A 17616-nucleotide genomic window follows, 5' to 3' on the forward strand; every position below is an offset into this window, starting at 1 on the left:
GCCCCACCCCAAAGCGCTGGCACCTGCTCTCCTGCTCGGGCTCCTTCCCGGCTCCCGGCCTGCATTAGAGGCAGGAGCACAGGCAGCACTGCAGCCGTTTGCCTGAGCCCCTCAGGAACAGGGGCTTCTCCAGAGACACGCCCAGAACAGGGACATGGACACCCTGGTGTTGGGCCAGCTGCCTGGAAATTCTCACAGTGAGACCCACACTTGGCCTCAAATAATGGCACTGGAGCCACCAGGCCTGCCACGTCCTCCCCCAAGTGTGGAAGAAAGGAAAAGACCTTCGTGCAAAGTGGAGGGCTTCTCTGGATGACGACGGTCTGGAAGTCCCAGTCACACCTGTGGAGGGGAGAGTTCTGCTTGGTGTCCGGGGCACGATGCTCACAAATCCAACAGCCTGAGCAGCCTGGGGAAGGAGCCTCACAGGCTCGTGGGAGAGCAGCCTGGTCACGGTCCCTCGTGCAACCGCCCTGCCGCCTCACGAGGCAGGCGCATCACAGGCCACACACTCCTGGTCTCTGGTATCCTCCACTGTAGCCAGCGTCTGGCAGGGATCTCAGAGGACATCAAGGGGCTGCCTCAAAGAAGGCGAGAAGGTTCACCCCAGAACCCGCCGGTCGTGCTGACCAGGTCAGCCCAGAGGTCTGGGGACAATGGGATTTGAGGACAGGCCACCCTATGACCCCGATGTCTGGCTGCCACATGTGCACAACAAACCCCATTCCACAACTTGCCAGCGAGGGCTGCAGTGCTGCCCTCTGCTTCCATAGGTTCTCACATCTAGTTTCACAAACCAAATAATCAGAAACCAGTGATCTTCTACATTCTTCGTGCTTTGCTGCACAAAATGTCCCCATAACGGAGACCCTCAGCCATGGCTGCCCGACAACAAACTCCCAGGGCTGGGACCTCCCGGCACACCGAGTCCCCTGCTCTACAAGCTGGGACAGGGACAGGGACAGGGACAGGCTTGGGGTGGCGGGGCGCCCCCTGAGGTACGGAGGATAGCCCACTTGCAGCCACAACACACCAGACAGAGAGCTTACAAAAAGGGCTTTTATTAAATGGAGGAGACATCTGTTTGGTGGGTCAGATATGAAATATACAAAACTTTACATCAGATCTGAGGAGCAGGAGTGGACGCCGGACTGTGCTGGAACCTGGTCCCGGAAACATAGGGACACAAGTTTCAGGGACCCGGTGTCGCTCAGAAATGAGCCCTGAGGGTCGCAGAGGCAGCCCAGGCCTGTCCACACGGGAACACAGCCTCAGAAACCCCTGCACAGCTGGTAACTTCAGTGTGAAAAGCACAGGACGCCGGGTTCTTGCCACGTCTGTCTCGTCAGAGCCCGCCTTCGCCCTGAATGGTATGCCGTGGAATTTAAAGGAAGACGCCCTGCAGGCCCCTATACACGGCAGGAACCACAGTCCTGTGCGGCCAAGCTCCACAAGATCTTTGGCATGGCCCATGCTTCCTGTCACGGTCACAAAAAAAGTAGACTTTCTGGTAGTAAAACTTCTCAAAACACCCATTTCTGCAAAATAATGTTTCTGTATGTGGAGCTTTGCGAATAGACACGTCTTCCTGGAGAGAAGGAAACCCCACGTGAGGGCCAGCACAGGACGTCGAAGTGCCACAGGAGGGAGGTGACGTGTGCGTCCACCCTGGGGAGCGTGCAGGTCACATGAGGTCGAGCTCCGCCTCCAGCGCCGCGGCCATCTCGTCCGCCTCTGAGCTGCTCCCCTCGTCCTCGCAGCTGGACTCCCTGCTGGACTCGCTGGCCGCGTCGTCGTCGTTCAGCTTCCTCTTGTGGCCCCTGAAAGAGAAGCACTTGCTGTGAGAGGCTCCCACACCGCACCCGCCCGTCTGCCAGGGGCTTGCAAATGCCAAGGGGCTTCCAGTCTCAGAATGGGAGCAAACCACAGTTCTGAGGTGGAGGACACAGGCAGGGGCACCGACCCAGGACCACAACACAGGCCCTCTCTACTTCCTTCATGCGCATTTCAAAGGACCGCGATGTGGCTGGACAACAGAAGAAACAACTACAACAAAGACCCACTGCCAGCGAACAGTGAACATGCTCAACGCCTGAGAACATAAAGACGTCAAGAAAAGCGGCAGAGGAGTGAGAGGCCCGCGCTCCCTGTCAGCTCCAAGGCCTTGGCTGCTGTGGAGCAAACCGGCTGGAACAGGACTCAGGACAGGCCAGCACCGGCCCCGGAAGGAGCTCAGGCGTGGGCGGGGCCTCCATCACTCTGGGTGGCTTCAGGCCTCGGTCGGCGCACACGGAGTGGTCCAGTTGCAGACGGGTGGATGGTAGGCAGGCAGGCCAGGTGCTGGGCCAGGACAAGTGATGTGCTTGTCCAGCCCACCTTGGAGCTGCCACCTCTCTTCCTAACACATGGCAGGAGCTATGCACGGCCATGGGGCCCTGGACTACCTTCCACCTAAGAGCCGGGACAAACTGCTCTCCACAGGGCTCCGGACGGTGTTGGCTCTGATTATACAAAGAGCCACACACACGGCAGGCCATCAGGCCCCAGGGAAGATGGGCGAGTCTTACAGACTCATAGACAGGCCATCCCAGGTGGCGCCCTAGCAGCCCACTGTTTCCTCAGGTAGCTGTCAAAACTACTTGGATAAACAATAAACTGCAAACACACCGGCACATTCCATAGCCAGCCAACGTCATCACATTTCATTTTTTAAATTTTCATTTTTTGCTAATCTTCACCCGAGGGTATTTTTTCCATTGATCTTTAGAGAGAAGGGAAGGAGGGTGGGAGGGAGAGACTGGTTGCCTCCCATACTCGCCAACCAATTAGAAACACCGGCAAGGGCGCTATCACCCTTGTTATGGCCCTGCGGACCACTCAGCTCCCTGACGAACCTGCAGACTTGAAGAGGATGCGGTGAGACGTGAAGAGCGCATGGCTCTCCCTCTGAGGCCTTGCATGCCCAGAGGTCCCACTGCACCGAGACAGCCATTCAGCCATAGCTTGAAAACGGTACCCGAGGAACCCACCTTGTCCTGACTTTACCCCGACACAGGACCGCAAGGTCTCCTGAAGAGACTGCTCAGATGGTGATTACCTGTGACAGGTACGGTACAGAGCTAGGCAAACACAGCATATGTGCAAGAACAGCATGCATGTAACAACAATGTAACATGTTTCAATCACACGCAACACATAACTATATGCAGCATACATGTGCAGTGTAAGCAAACACACACACAGCAGCAGCTCCACAGTCTGAAACCACAACTGCTGATGTTAGGAAAACCTTGTAATTTATTTACGAAACAGAAGAAACACTACTGGCAAGGTCAGAAGGCTTTTGCACCTGCAGAGTAAAGAACATGTCCTGGGTGGATGAGGATCCAGGCATCTGTCTCCATCACAGATCTCGTTCGAGGTCCTGGCCCACCCACCTGTGGTGGGGACATGGGACCCATGAGGTGACTCTATAGTGTGACGCATGGCCATGTGGTCTGTCTCCCGTCTCTGGGAGGCCACGTCTGGGGCAGAGGAAGGACCACCTGAATCTGATGGGCAGGCTCTGCTCCCAAGGTGGCACTGGGCAGCGTGTTTGCTTCTGTGGATTTTGGATCCTGGTCGATTCCATGTGCCCACACCTGAGTCTGTGCCTTTTGATCACATGATCTCCATCGATCCATCTCCAAGTCTGCTAATCCTTCTGCAGGTTCAAATCAACGCTGGGGCCCTCTGGTGGATTTCCATTTCGGTGTTACACTTTTCATTTGCAGTGCTCCTGTCTGACAGCGTCTGCGAGATGAGGCCTTGTCAGTAATTCATTCTGTCTGAAGCTGTGGTCTGTGACCTCCGACACCTGCCTGCCTGTGGTTGTCTTCCTGTGTAGGTCAGACTCTGCTGTCTCTACGTAATGTTTTTTGCTAGAAAGTGGACATTTTAGTTCCCATGTTGTAGCAGCCCTGAGTCTTGGTCTCCGCTCCCCACAGGCTGGTTACTGTTGCTGTTCAGTGACTGGCTGGACTGTTTTGGTGAAGTTGCTGTCCCCAAAGTGTGGGCTCTCTGGGCTCAGTCTCGGGCATGGGCACAGCCCTTAGAAAGACAAAGGCAGAAAAACGACACCCCTTTTTATCTGTCGTGCTGAGCAGGTGTGGACAATGAGCACAGTCACTTGTTTTGAGGGGAGTTTGACTGGCACCAACTTCCACAGAGGACAACTGTCAGCAGCTTACAGGTTAAAAGCGCAAACACCTTTCGACCGGCAATTCTGCTTTCAGAAATCCACCGAGTGATGCGCTCAAGTGCATGGGGCAGGCCCCACAGCACTGCTTGTGGCAGAAGAGACTGGACACAGTGCAACTGTGTCCACAGATGTGATGAATGCCCAGGGGTGCACCGAAGACGGCAGGGCAGGGCAGGAGCAGGCACGACGGTATGTAACCACGGCTCCAGTGGGGGAGAGAGTGAGAACTTCACTGAGGAAGTGCTGTGTTTCCTCCATTTAGAGATGACAAACCCCCAGTGTATTAAAGTGAACCTTCCAGGCCAATCCACCACCTGGAACACCTTCCACACCTGTGTCCACATGGAAACATGGGGTCGGTGCTCAACGGAGGTGGGTGGGCTGGACGCGCGCCAGAATTCAGCCCCTGAAGATGGGGCAGTTTTCCTTGTGCGCCACCGACCGGATGGGACGGCCACGGCGCCAAGACTGACATTTCCTGGCACTCGGAGAACAGTCTTTGGTGAGGGAAACGGCTGTGACCACTGTCCACAGGTAACGATGGAAACTGCTCCTTCCTACCCTTCTGACCCGACGTCTTCACTCAGCCGCCGACTCTACAAAGAATCGGAAGAAGTCTTACGTGACCTTCAGGTCACCCTGAAGCCACGCCTCCAGGCAAAGGCCAGTGCAGCGCCCACTGAAAAAGCTCTGGTTTGGGCAAATGCTTTCCAAGTGCACCGGCTTATCTCAGGGACTGACCTCCGGGAGCCGAAGCCCGGCTGCCGCGCGCACAGAACAGGCATGTGGTGGCTGTCGATCTGAAGGAGGAACGAGTCAGTTCTTGGCAGAGAAGCAAAAACACACCCCTTTCTACTTCCGAGAAAACACACTGTCAAGCTCAGTGGCATTCAGATTCCTCAGAACAGCTTGGCCCGCGGGATTGGCACGATGTCCTGCCAACCGCACGTGTGGTATCAGCACGGGCCCTGCCATCGCACGGGGAAGTCGTCATGAACCGAAACAATCCACAGGCAAACAAAACCCCCAATAGCACTTTTTCCTGAATTTCAAATGAAACAGTGTGCTCAGCTCAGCGGCACTCGGCCCAGTTGGAGCGCCCATGTCCATTTCCGCCCCAAAGGACCGGGCCTGCAGGCCGCGCCAGTCCTCTCCATGTCTTTGAGAAAACACTTTGTTCCTCTGAGAGAGAAGACAGCGCCAGGTTAAAAACACCTAACCGGAGCACATGCCACAGATCGATGACACCTCACATTGGGACACCACTCGGCAAGGCCCCGTCCTCATGCCCCTTCCCCAGAAACGCAGGGGCTGCTCGCAGAAATGGAGACGCAGCGAGCAGAGTGACTGTGTGTGGCTCGTCGTCACCCAGCACAGATTTATCACGTCAGCTGGGCAGCTCGGCCTCAGAGTGGCCACCTCCAGGGAGGTGTGCGTGTGCTCGAGAAACTGCTGAAGCTGGAACAGGGACAATCTGCCCCCACCTGTGGCTGGAATTCCTGCCTGGCTGTGGCTGTCACTCACCTGGGCACACACAGCTTAGGGGTCAGACCTGAAGGGCGTGAAGGGACTCAGCCGATAAAAGGCCCGCAGAATCAAATTCCGTTCTGGGTGAGCTGGTGGGACGGTGGGGGCGCCATGAAAAACAGGAAGTGTCACCACGTGTCATCCATGCCATGGGCCCAGGCCCGCTACCTGCATAGCAAGGTGCTCCTGCTGGGCTCGGGGGAGGCTGCTGCGGTTGACACACGGGGCGAGGCACCCTCTAGGTGAGACCGAGACGGAGGGGCGGGCTGCCTGGATCACACTGTAAACGCAGCAGCATGTGGGAGAGACACGGCCCCTCCTGAAGGACAAATAGCTGCCTGAGCAACAACCGAAACCAGAGTATGGATAAAAACCACATCTTCACGATGTGATCCTCAGAAACGTTCACGTGTAAAGAAGCTGTGTGTGCGTTGTTTCAGAAAGAGGAAAGTGCCCCTGGCCTCTCAGGACCACGCAGCACCTTCGGGTCCCCGGCCCCCGACAATGGTCCCGCCATCTGGTCTGTGAGCCCCGTGGAGACCTGCCTGTGGTTGTGGAGTGAGCATCATGTCTGAGCAGAAGGTGCCGCCACTCCTGGGGACAGCGTGGGGGCCCGGGTCCTGTTCCTGCCGAGCCCTCCCTAGGGCCACCCTCCTCCTCATCCAACCCTCACTCTCACCCACCCTCACCTGGGCCCCCGGGCCTCCGCTGCACTCCTCTCGCTGGGTGACTTCGACTGGAGTGTGTGCCCCCTCTGGGCTGCTGGGGCCTTGGGCTCCCTGGGCTGAGATGCTCCATCCTGCTCCTCCTCCTGCTCCTCCGGCTTCTTCTTCTCGCTGTCGCTGTCATCACTGCCTTCTCCTAGGATGTCGTCCACCTGCCAAAGGGCCAGGAGTCAGCTTACAGATCAGCTCGCTAAAGAACCGCGTGGGTCCCTCGGGGGAATGCGTTACCAAGCAGACACACTTTCAGCACACCCTGGGGCCACGTGTTCCACGTTACTTTACGCTCCCTCGCTGGGCCCTGTGGTGAGCTTGGTCCAGTACCAGCGCTGAGGAACGTGGCGAGGCTCATGGGGGGGGGGGCGTGCTGAGGGGTGTGTGTGGGGGGTGCAGCCTGAGGGTCACTTTTGGGTGCATGACTCTGACAGGGATCTCACGTTTAGCGCACTAATGGACTTTATGGTGAATGACGGGGTGTCCAGACTGCAGAGTCAGTGGAATCTGTGCCTGTTTTTTTCCAAGAGACCTCAGGCTGAACCGTTTATGGACTTGCTGCGTGAGGGTGATGAGAGCAAACAGTCTCCGGCTGGCAGGGCTGGCCCCTGAGTGACTCGCTGACACCAGCACAGGCAGCGGGGAGAAAGGCAGAGGCCGATGTCTGCAGCGTCCACACCGCTCCACCAGCCCTGCCAGGACCCCGCAAGTCATCACGCCAAAGGCCAGGGCGGGGGGCTCAGCGCACAGAGCTGGTGAGGGCAGAGCCAGGCACCCCCGAACTGCACTGTTGGCACCATTGGTGCCAGTAACCAAGGGGGCTGTTGGCTCACCTCCCAACTCAGCTCTGCTCCCACCCACATGGACCTGGCTGCTTCCAGTCATGCAGGGGTGGGGAACCCTTTCCTGCCAAGGGCCATCAGGATGTTTATAGCATCATGTATGGGCCATACAAAATTATCAGCTTAAAAATTAGCTGCTATATTTGGTCAGACATTTAACTAACTCACCCCTGATGCCTTGGCAGGCCCAGACGCTCCCCATCCCTGCTGAGTAACAAAAAGCCACTGGCATAGGACTGACCTGCTTGACCATGGGAATGACCTTTGAGCATCTCCCAGTCCTTTAACTGGAAGACAGGAGTAACAAGCACAGATTCTAGCCAGCGCTCTGCTCTCTGGTGAGGACTGGGACACTGCCATGGGCTCAACAAGTCTGCACTGGGACCCGTTTTCTCTGTCCTAAGTTAACCCTCAACAGAAAAGTGTGTGCCCTCTGCACTGAGCCTGCCTCGCTGCGATTCCAACGGAGCCCTGAACCAGGGAAGATCCCTGGTGCCCCCTCCTCACACAGGGTTGTGTGCACTCCCTCCCTCCCACCCCACACCTGATCTGAGGAGGTCAGGAGGCATTCTGAGGGGCCCAGGAGCTTCTCTGAATGACGGACAATGGGCTACAGGGCTTGCAGGGACACCAAGTAAAGCACCCCAGAGGGGTCAGGAAGCTAAAAAATCTGATTAAACAGAGTTCCCAACACAGAGCAGCCTCGACCAGGAACCAGCTCGCATCAATGTCAACACCTTCCGGCTCTCACCTCCCGCTTCCACAGACGGACTGCAGACCCAGAAACAACAGCAGAACCCCCAGACCCACCGACATTGCTACACACAGTGGAGGCTTTGCTCGCAGGTTCTTAAGCATCACCCACGGTGCCGCTTGCGGACTCACCGGAGATGTCACTGACACTTACCCTCCTGGTATATTTAATGGGTATATTTACCCTGTTTTGATAAGCAAACCTCCTATGAGAATTCTGTATCCTGAGAAGAGCCATCATTTGGGCAAAGGATCATGAATGCATTATGAACAATCACAAACTATGGCCCAACTGGAATGAGCCATGAGTGTGTGGCATCCCACCGTCCGTCCCCAAAGCTGCTGGGGAAACCTGCTCATCTCCGCAATCTAAGGCCAGTGGAAGACGTGCTATTTTATTCAGAGTTAAGACAGCCCAGCATTGTGGCAGCGCAGGGAAGCAGTCTTCGAGGAGTTCCCAGGTACGCCAGCCCGCACCCAGCAGGGCTGTGTGCTGTGACGCTGTCAGGCTGAAATCACCCCCCGGGGTCCCCACGACCTCGAGAAGGCCCAGAGCCAACAACACTGGTGAAGCTGCACACAGACAGACTCTCGCCCATGCCGTGTGGCCACCTCAAGACACTTCAATTGGCTCATCCCAAATTGCCCTTTAACTCACCAGATAGCAAATCTATGTAGCACTTTCTCTAAGGACACGTATTAACACATGCAGACAGGACCAGAGGCACGAGTCACGGTGCTCACAGAAAGAAACAAGTTCAGCAAGTGCCCATCCTATAAAATACAGGCCCTGGTCTCAGGACAGCAGAACGCCCTCTGCTGAGCTGGAAGGGCTGCCTCTGCACAGCTTGGGGCCAGGCACCTCCTGCTGCCGAGCCCCACAAACACCGACACTACTGGCCCTTGTTTGGCAAAAAGCTCTTTTTCTGAGTGAAGCACTATACACAATTCCTGGTTATACACACAGTATAACCACTTGGCACCAAAATGACTAATAGAAAACCACACTACACACGCATATACTTTATAATTTTTAAACAAAAGCAAGTAGGGATTCTGTCTCAGACCTGGGTTTGCAAGGACGCGGCTCTAAAATGCTGGTGTGCTGCCAGGTGCACTATGAGGACAAGTGTCTAAAACAGCTCTGGCGTCAGAAGGAAGTGGGCACAGAAATAATGGGACCGGGCTGCTGGGGCTGGAAGAGGCACCTGAGCTCCGCACCCGGGCTCTGGAGACACCAGATGTGCTGTTGAGTTCACAGCAGGAGAGTACACTGCAATCTCTACAAGATCCCAGCCTAAGAGCCCCCTCTGGTGGACTAACAGTACAACAAGCTGAGTCATGGCAGAGGTGGGCACTTCAGGACAATGCACAGGTATGAGCGCAGGTGAGCACAGGGACCTCAGAGCAATGCACAGGTGAGCACGGGGACCTCAGAGCAATGCACAGGTGAGCACAGGGACCTCAGGACATGGCACAGGTGAGCAAGCTCATGTTCACAGTCACACTTCCCAGGACCATCCATTTACTGAAACGAATAGAGTGCCACCAGGTAACTATACAAAACCATGCCAGGTGACCTGGGTAGATGCCTAGAACTTAACTGTATTTGCCATGAATGTTTTGCAGAGTCAACATAAGGAATTCATGCAAAAGACATTGTGTTATTCAACTAACAGGTCACTGGCAGCTAAATCAGGATGGAATGCGCCCGCAGTGGTGAAGCTGAAGCAGCACGTTTCCCGAATCACCTCTAACAGAATATTATCTGAAAAAGGACCCTGGCAATAGGGGGGGACGCAATGGCTCTGATCGCGGCTTCCACCTGTTCCAACCTGTTCTCCCCTAGTGACCAGTGCTGGGGAGCAGTGTCACTGCCTCTGGGTCAGCACGCGCCTCGCCGTCTGCGTGCAGAGTGGGTAGTTCGTGTTTATGCGTCTCACAGAACTGTTGTGACACCTCTCCCATCTGAGGCTCCCAGTGTGTGATGCAGGAGGTGGCTGGCAGACCTCAGGCTGCACCTTTATGGCCAGCACTTGCCTATAAGACGCGACATCTACACTTGGGGGGGAGGAGGGAGGGGTTCTCTGAAACGCCCCGGGTGCTGGGTGTTCAGGAAAGGAGTGCAAACCCCCAGGAGGCTGACTCACGGTGACAAATAGCAGACACACCCACTGGATGGTGAGAGGGTCTTCTGACACCCTGGAGTCTCACGCATGTCCCCTCCTAGGGAACAGACTCTGAAGGATGGGCCCCTCTGATGGGGCCACTGGCTGCCATCGATCCAGGGTGACCAGAGAGCCAAAAGCAGCTCTGCCCTCGCTGCCCCTGCACAAGAGCCACCTGTCCCTTCAGTGGGTGCCAGCTGGGGCACGGCCATCATGTTTGACGAAATTTTAAGGAAGAGCAGACTTCCTTCTGCTCAGCTGCTTGGGGCGGCTCCCTGGGGCCTTCCCTGTGGATGCAGCCTGGGGACAGCAGCCTAGAACAGCACCGCCTGCCACTCCCAGCACGCGCACGCCCCCACTTTTCCCAGCCCTCTCGCCATGCCGCGGGGGAGGATGAGATCACACCCCAGGCTCCCCAGGACCAAGGAGCCCCAGGAGAGGAGCGTCAGCTCCCACTCAGTCAGGAAGCGCGGACCACACCCCCACTTCCCAGGTCACCTGCCGCCCACAGCACTGGCGTGGTTTCTTGGTGGAGATGAAAGAGAACCCCCAGTCTCCTGACACACCCTCTATCCTCACTCCCGTGCTCTCTGGGAGAGTCCAGAATGTCTCTCGCCTTCAATTCCTCCTGTTCCCAATAGCAATGTTTAAAGTTTTAAGGCTAATTTTTATTTCTGTAAGAAAGATTAGGTTTCAGAGAGAGTCCTATGTAACACTTTTAATTGACATTAAAATTTCAATCCCTTTGATATGAAACAAACAGGAGTTAAAAATGTTGTCACTGCCTGACAAACTGGGCAGTGTGTCTGCAGGTCACAGCAGTGGGGTCACCCAGGATTGACCAGGGGGATGGACAGGTGCCCAGGAGGAGAGCAGCGAGGGTCCCAGGTGTCCTCCTTCTAAGTGGACAACATGCCTGTGGAAGGGACATCTAGACCTGGGCTTAGAGAAGTAGAGTTGAGGAAATTTTTATTTTAATCCTCACCGAAGGATTTTTCCCCACTGATTTTCAGAGAGAGTGGAAGAGAGAGGGAAAGACAGAGGGAAATATCGATGTGAGAGAAACACATTGATTGGTTGCCTCCTGCAACCCTGACCAGGGCCCGGCCAAGGAGGAGCCTGCAACCAAAATACGTGCCCCTGACTGGAATCGAACCTGGTACCCTTTGGTCCACAGGCTGATGCTCTATCCACTGAGCCAAACCGGCTAGGGTGAGGAAATTCTTTTAAAGAAAACATCTTCATGAAACAGCTTGTGTATAGACTCAATGTTCTCAGAGGAATTGGGCCTGTACAAAAGGGGTTTAATGGTCACAAAAAAACTATCTCTGAGGATGATAATTGGAGGTTCTGGTGAGGTTCTAGACCAGTGGTTCTCAACCTTCTGGCCCTTTAAATACAGTTCCTCATGTTGTGACTCATCCATAAAATTATTTTCGTTGCTACTTCATAACTCTAAGGTTGCTACTGTTATGAATCGTAATGTAAACATCTGATATGCAGGATGGTCTTAGGCGACCCCTGTGAAAGGGTCATTCGACCGCCAAAGGGGTTGCGACCCACAGGTTGAGAACCGCTGTTTTATACGGAATAGACCATTTACATTTTCCTGCTGTTGAAAATAAACTGAAACTCTGTATTCTTCCTCAGCACTCTGACCAGCACCCCCAGTGAAACCGAGTGATCTGTCGGCATGGCACCATGGTGCCAGGCGGTGAGCACTGCGGCCAATGATCTGTCTCAGCGTCTGTCCCACCCAGGGGCGCGCTGGGAGTCAATTGCTGCTCTGTTTACTGGAGATGTGTGACGTGGTTCTCTACATCAGCCCTTCAGACAAGCCAGCCCAAGGGAGATGCTGTGCTAACAATGTACAAACGGAGACCCCGATGGGCATGACCCTTCCCCCAAGGGGCCTGGCCCATGACAGGGTGTGGGGCATAAGGGCCAGGGGAGGACCCCGGGCCATGTGGAACCAAGGACAGGCTGACATGAGAGCTGTGGTTTTTAGAGATGAACCAGGAGACAGACAATACTGATTTACATGGCTGTTAGGCAGCATCCCTGGCCTTCACCTGCTTGATGCCAGGAGCACCCCCTTATCAATGACAAGCCCAGACGCTGTCAGGTTCCCTGGGTGACGGAGGGTTTGGGAGGGCCCACTGATGGAATCACAAACCGATGGAATCACAAACCCGAGTTCGTGTACTTATTGCCGAATGTTGCCGACACACTGATACATCGCTCAATACCGCTGCCCATTTCGTTTCCTAGAAACCAAGTGCTAGTCCCAACCCACAGGTAGGACGCTGGGCCCCAGTGGAGCCGGCTGAGGGCACAGGCCTTGGCACGCCGAGGGTCTCACCTCTTTGTCCATACTCTCTAAATCCTCCTTACACAGAGTGTACAGCGGCATGGTCTCTGACATGCTGGGCTGTCGCTTTCTTCTAGAAGGACCAGGCTGTTCTCCATCGGGATTATCTGGCAGCTCTTCACCAAACATCTGCTGCTGATGAGGCTGAACAGCTCTGAAATGAACATTTTAGGTCCCACATGAGGGAAGGCACTTTTCCAGCACTGAATCAGATTCCTGACTCGGGACAGGTAAGCACACACACACACACACACACACACACACACACGGAGGCACGCACACAGAGACCATCCTAGTTTCGGGACAGGTAAGCACACACACACACACACACACACACACACACACACACGGAGGCACGCACACAGAGACCATCCTAGTTATGGAACATGCTGCCTCATCTGCTCACTAGCTTGAGGCTGCTGGTTTCCTCCTGTGAAAGCCAACACCCACGGCCACCCCAGAGCATCCACTGGGCTTCGCTGGTCTTAGAACGAAGGGCAAAGAGGAAGAGTGACGATGAAAAACTTCCTAGAGACCAGCAGGAGCTGTTATTTATCCTCAAAATAAGGTTGAGCAAGCTATAAGATTTAAAAAAACAAAACTAACTACTTCTATACTCTCCAGGCTCTAAAAACAGGAAATGTGATGGTGAAGAAACAGATGCCACCTGTCCACAGAGAACAGGAAAAGGTACCGTGAATTCTATATCCAAAGTTGGGTTAAACTATTCAATATTAATACAATAAACCAACCAGCAAAGACCAAGAAGCTCCGCCCAAGAGCCGACACCATGCTCATGTCAGAGATGTCCCACTACGTTACAATTAGTTCTGTCTAAAACGGTTGGTTTCTGAAGCTTCCCCCTACACACACTCGTCTCAACGGTCAGATCTCACGGACACTCTCACACCTGTCACGGCCGTGGGAATTTCAGGGGCTTGTGAAAGCTGCCGTTACTCTCCTCTGGGCACTGTTTCTGGAGTCAGCTGCTCTGTGGGGCCTGGAACCGGACACCACAGGTCCAATCACTGGGACACTGACGACACTGTAGTAAAACCTCATTCTTTTGAAGAAAAATGGGGTATTAAGTCTAAACCACAAAATCAAAAAGCAGCCATTGTATTAGGCTAATCAAATATTAACTAAGGAAGGGAAGTCTTTTAAACCCGGAAACATAAAGGACAACCTAAAGAGTGCTGATCATGGCTTTTTCAAGTCAGACTAAGCTGACCCTTGAACAACACGGGTGTGACCTGTTCGGGTTCACCTATGCTCAGGCTTCCTTCAGTGAACACCTGCTGTTTCTGATCTGAGTTGGGAATTGTGGATGCAGAGGGGCCGACTGTGTGCACTGATCTAGGCTATTCTATAGACGGGACTTGAGCACCTCTGGACTTTGGTATCAGCCCTGGAACCGATGTCCTGTAGGTACCCAGGGACAATTATGCTCTGGGGAGTCAAAAGTTATATGTGGATTTTCAACTGTGCAGGTCAGCGCCCAATCCCCCCACGGTTCAAGGGTCAGCTGCATATTCCCGACTTTGTCAGCGGCTCACCCACCAATGAGTGCTTGGTATTTATTCTCCGATGTAGACACCAGGCCACACTTCAGTTCATACCCACTCACTGCCAGTTCCAAACACCCAGAGCTCCAACATGAATATGGAAAAGCAGCAAACGAATCTTTTTACTAAAAATAAAGATATAGCCTCCCTTCAGAAAAATGGTTCCAGAGTTTTAACAAAAACTCGAAAGGTTGAGAACAAGCACAGGGAAGAAAGGTTGAGAATAAGCCCCGCTGGTTCTGACTGGTCCCTGAATTCCAGTGTGTGACCAGGCATGACCTGCACCCCCCCAACCCCCACCCGCCTCAACCCTCGGACTCTGGATCACACACACTAGACCTAAAACCTCTTAAGGTGAAAGGTAAGGGGAAACCTCAGGACCTGGGATGAGGCAGAGCTGATAAGTTGACACCAAAAGCATAACTCATGAAAGGAAAATTGACAAATAACCTCATCAAAGTAGGCACTTGTGTTCTGCCAACGACTGTAAGACGGCGGGAACAGGGCCAGAGTGCAACAGTCTCTGCAGCCACAGAAGTGACGAAGGGCTTGTAACCAACTCTGAAACTTGGCGGCAGAAACAAGCAATCCAGTCAGAAACGGGCAAAAGAGAGCGAGCCGCTCTTGCTGAGGGCGCACGGAGGGCAGGCCCTCACAGGCTCCACACACTGACCTCGAGGAAATGCCAGTAAAATTAGGAACACGCCTCATGCTGGGCGACGCTGAGAAGGGAGAAGCAATGTCACTACTGAGCACCCAACCCGGCAGCTACAGCCCGCAGTTACTTGGGAGAAACACGGGGCACACCCCAACGTCCACATGGGTGATGGTCACCAGGAAGCAGGGCCCAGCAGGGAGGGCACAGTGACGGCACAGGAGACTTGGAATCCCAGGGATGGCGACTGGATCTGTGGCAGCTGGGGTGGGTGGGGACATGCCTATGGCTACATGCACCCCCGGGAGGCCTGGGGCAAGGGGCACCCGTGTATGCACTATGTCCCTGTCCCCATTCTAGCTGTGAGGTTGGGCTGCAGTTTGCAAAATGCTACCGTTGGTGTCAGCTGGATCTTTCTGTATTATTTCCTACAACTGCGTGGGATTCTGTAACTGTCTTAAACGAAAACCTTGCCCTAGCTGGTTTGGCTCAGTGGATAGAGCGTTGGCCTGTGGACTGAAGAGTCCGGGTTCGATTCCGGTCAAGGGCACATGCCTGGGTTGTCGGCTTGATCCCCAGTGGGGGGCATGCAGGAGGCAGCCTATCAATGGTTCTCTCTCATCACTCATGTTTCTCTCTCTCCTTTTCTTTTCCTCTCTGAAATCAATGAACATATTTAAAAAAAGAGAGAAAACCTTTCATTTAAAAAAATCAAATGTTCACAATGAACCACACACAGTAATGATGGATAAATAAAAAGGAATTCAAAATTTCAGAGGATTTGCAATGCCGAGAACTTGGGGTTCCTCCTGGTCCTGGTGTCTCCACACCCCCAGACTAGGACCTCTCACCATCTCTAAGCTTCGCCCATCACATGGCAACTCTTACTGGCCCTGGCCTCAGCACAGGCGAGCTGTGCACTGTGTACTGTGCTGGCTGCGATGCAGGCTGGCTGCGTGGACCGCTCTCACCCCCATTCCCACACAGACCTCGTGGGAGAGAGGGAAGGTTCTCACACACGCTGCCAGCAGCCAGGAGAGTGCTACCCTACACTCACCCAGACCTGACTTCACCTTCCTGGATGGAGCAGCCTCCGAGCCCAGAACCAACAGACACTCAGTTCTCAGGGCCTCCAGGGAAATGAGGTCCAGGTGCCTAGAGTTCTGGGCACAGAACAGGCGCATCACCATTCTTGGGCTCCCTCTCCCACAGCCCTCAACACACAGGAACTACAGGGGTACCTGAGCACTAGGACCAGTAGGAGCCAAGAGCTGGCGAGTGCCCAGAGAGGGGGGGGTGGCACGGGCTCTTGAGGTCCACAGCCCTCCGTTTCCGGACGTGGCCATCTGCACACCTTGCATCTGAGGTGCTATCCAGACAGAGATGAGCTCTAGGTGCCGGGCAGCCACGCATGGACAGGCCCAGATACTTACCTGCTAGGACTCCATTCTCTCTCCTTATCTAGACCACCCCCTCAAGGTGCCATGGCATCCCCACTGGGTCCAGGGGATGCCCACATGGGACCACCACTCAGCCACTCTTGGGCTCAACCACCATGGCCACTGGGCTCTAGCTGTCTCACCACAACAGCAGCCAAGTCCACACAGAGGGTCACCCTTCCCTCTTCTTGTGAAAGTGGGGAGAAATCAGCGCATCAGTGACTTCCTGAAGGAATGCTGTCCTTGACCTGGCCCCACCCAGTCTGCTGCTCAGGAAGCCTCTGCTGGTACAGCCCTTTCTCAACCACTTCCCCGCCCGTGACCGAGGCTGGGAGGGGCAGAAACACACAGCTGAGGTGCACCCAGCACTCCGCCTGGGTCTCCTCTTGAATGGGGAGCCTCAGAAAGGAGGGCAGCCTCGCCACTTAAGAATGATTCAGCAATAGAAACACACACACCACCCTCTGTGTGGTAGCGGATAGACACAGGCCCATCCCGAACACCTGAAAGTCCATGCACATCAGAACCGAAGCAAGAAACCACCCCCCTCTGAACCTCTCGGGGACAGTAATTACAGAGCTGGAACCACACTTAGTTTTTTGCAGGATAACCTGAACGAGAGTTCCTGTGAAATACCGAAGAAGCCTTTCTGCCTCGGGAACACATCCTCCACGAACGCGGAGGTGAAGTCCATCACCGCTTTAGCGGAAGCTTTAATTGAGCAGCAACCGTCTATCTGCTGCTCTGGCGACAGAGAGGATGCCAAACATCTGCTCACCTGGGTGCTAAGGAAAGGCTATCCTTTAAAAAATATATACCTGAAATAATATTGGTCACCACAGAACTTCTAAAGAGAGAGTGGAATACAGACAAAATCCATCGTGAGAAATATTCCAAGGAAGGTCTGAGAGTGAACGCTACACATTATAGACGTTTGAGCCCTAAGTGCTGACGACAAAGGAGAACACCCAGCCCTCCATGTGTCCACAGAGGGTGAGGGATGCAGTCCAGCCGGGAAGAACCAGTCCTCCTTCAACAGCAGCAACTACAGGAAGCTTTTCTAACTCAATGAACACAAAAAGGCAAAAATTCACAAAAACCCAGGAGAAAAAAAAGGGTAAGTTAAGGCTACAAAGGGCCGCTTGCTTAAGTGAGTCGAGATGAGAGAAGGCAACAGCCTGGTGACGTGGCAGATGTGACCTGACACCTGCACCTGCTGGTGGGACCGCAAGTCCCAGCAAACGTGGCCAATCACTGACACCACTTATTAAAGGGACGCATGACCTTTCCTGGATATTACCATGACTGGTGGTCACAGGAATGCAAGCAGCAGCACAGAG

At 54.3% G+C, this 17616-nt stretch overlaps 1 protein-coding gene across 4 annotated transcripts in view; it reads right to left on the reverse strand.

The window, feature by feature from the left end:
• Positions 1-1041: 1041 nt before the first annotated feature.
• Positions 1042-17616, reverse strand: part of CTDP1 (CTD phosphatase subunit 1) — a 29004-nt gene continuing 12429 nt past the window's right edge. Inside the window, exons 10-13 of one of the 4 annotated variants that reach the window (XR_001513556.1) lie at positions 12609-12771; positions 6457-6644; positions 3325-4836; positions 1760-1820 (exon numbers count right to left, since the gene is read on the reverse strand). Coding sequence is in view for 3 of the 4 variants with exons in the window: in XM_006761898.2 (XP_006761961.1) it covers positions 1685-1820; positions 6457-6644; positions 12609-12771 (487 nt within the window). In the remaining variant the exon portion in view is untranslated. Of the gene's footprint in view, positions 1821-3324; positions 4837-6456; positions 6645-12608; positions 12772-17616 lie in introns of those variants that run through there. The other 3 variants (XM_006761898.2, XM_015562740.1, XM_015562741.1) reach the window with 3 other exon arrangements.

The sequence above is a fragment of the Myotis davidii genome, unplaced genomic scaffold (assembly GCF_000327345.1).
Source record: "Myotis davidii unplaced genomic scaffold, ASM32734v1 scaffold96, whole genome shotgun sequence".
Taxonomy (NCBI): domain Eukaryota; kingdom Metazoa; phylum Chordata; class Mammalia; order Chiroptera; family Vespertilionidae; genus Myotis; species Myotis davidii.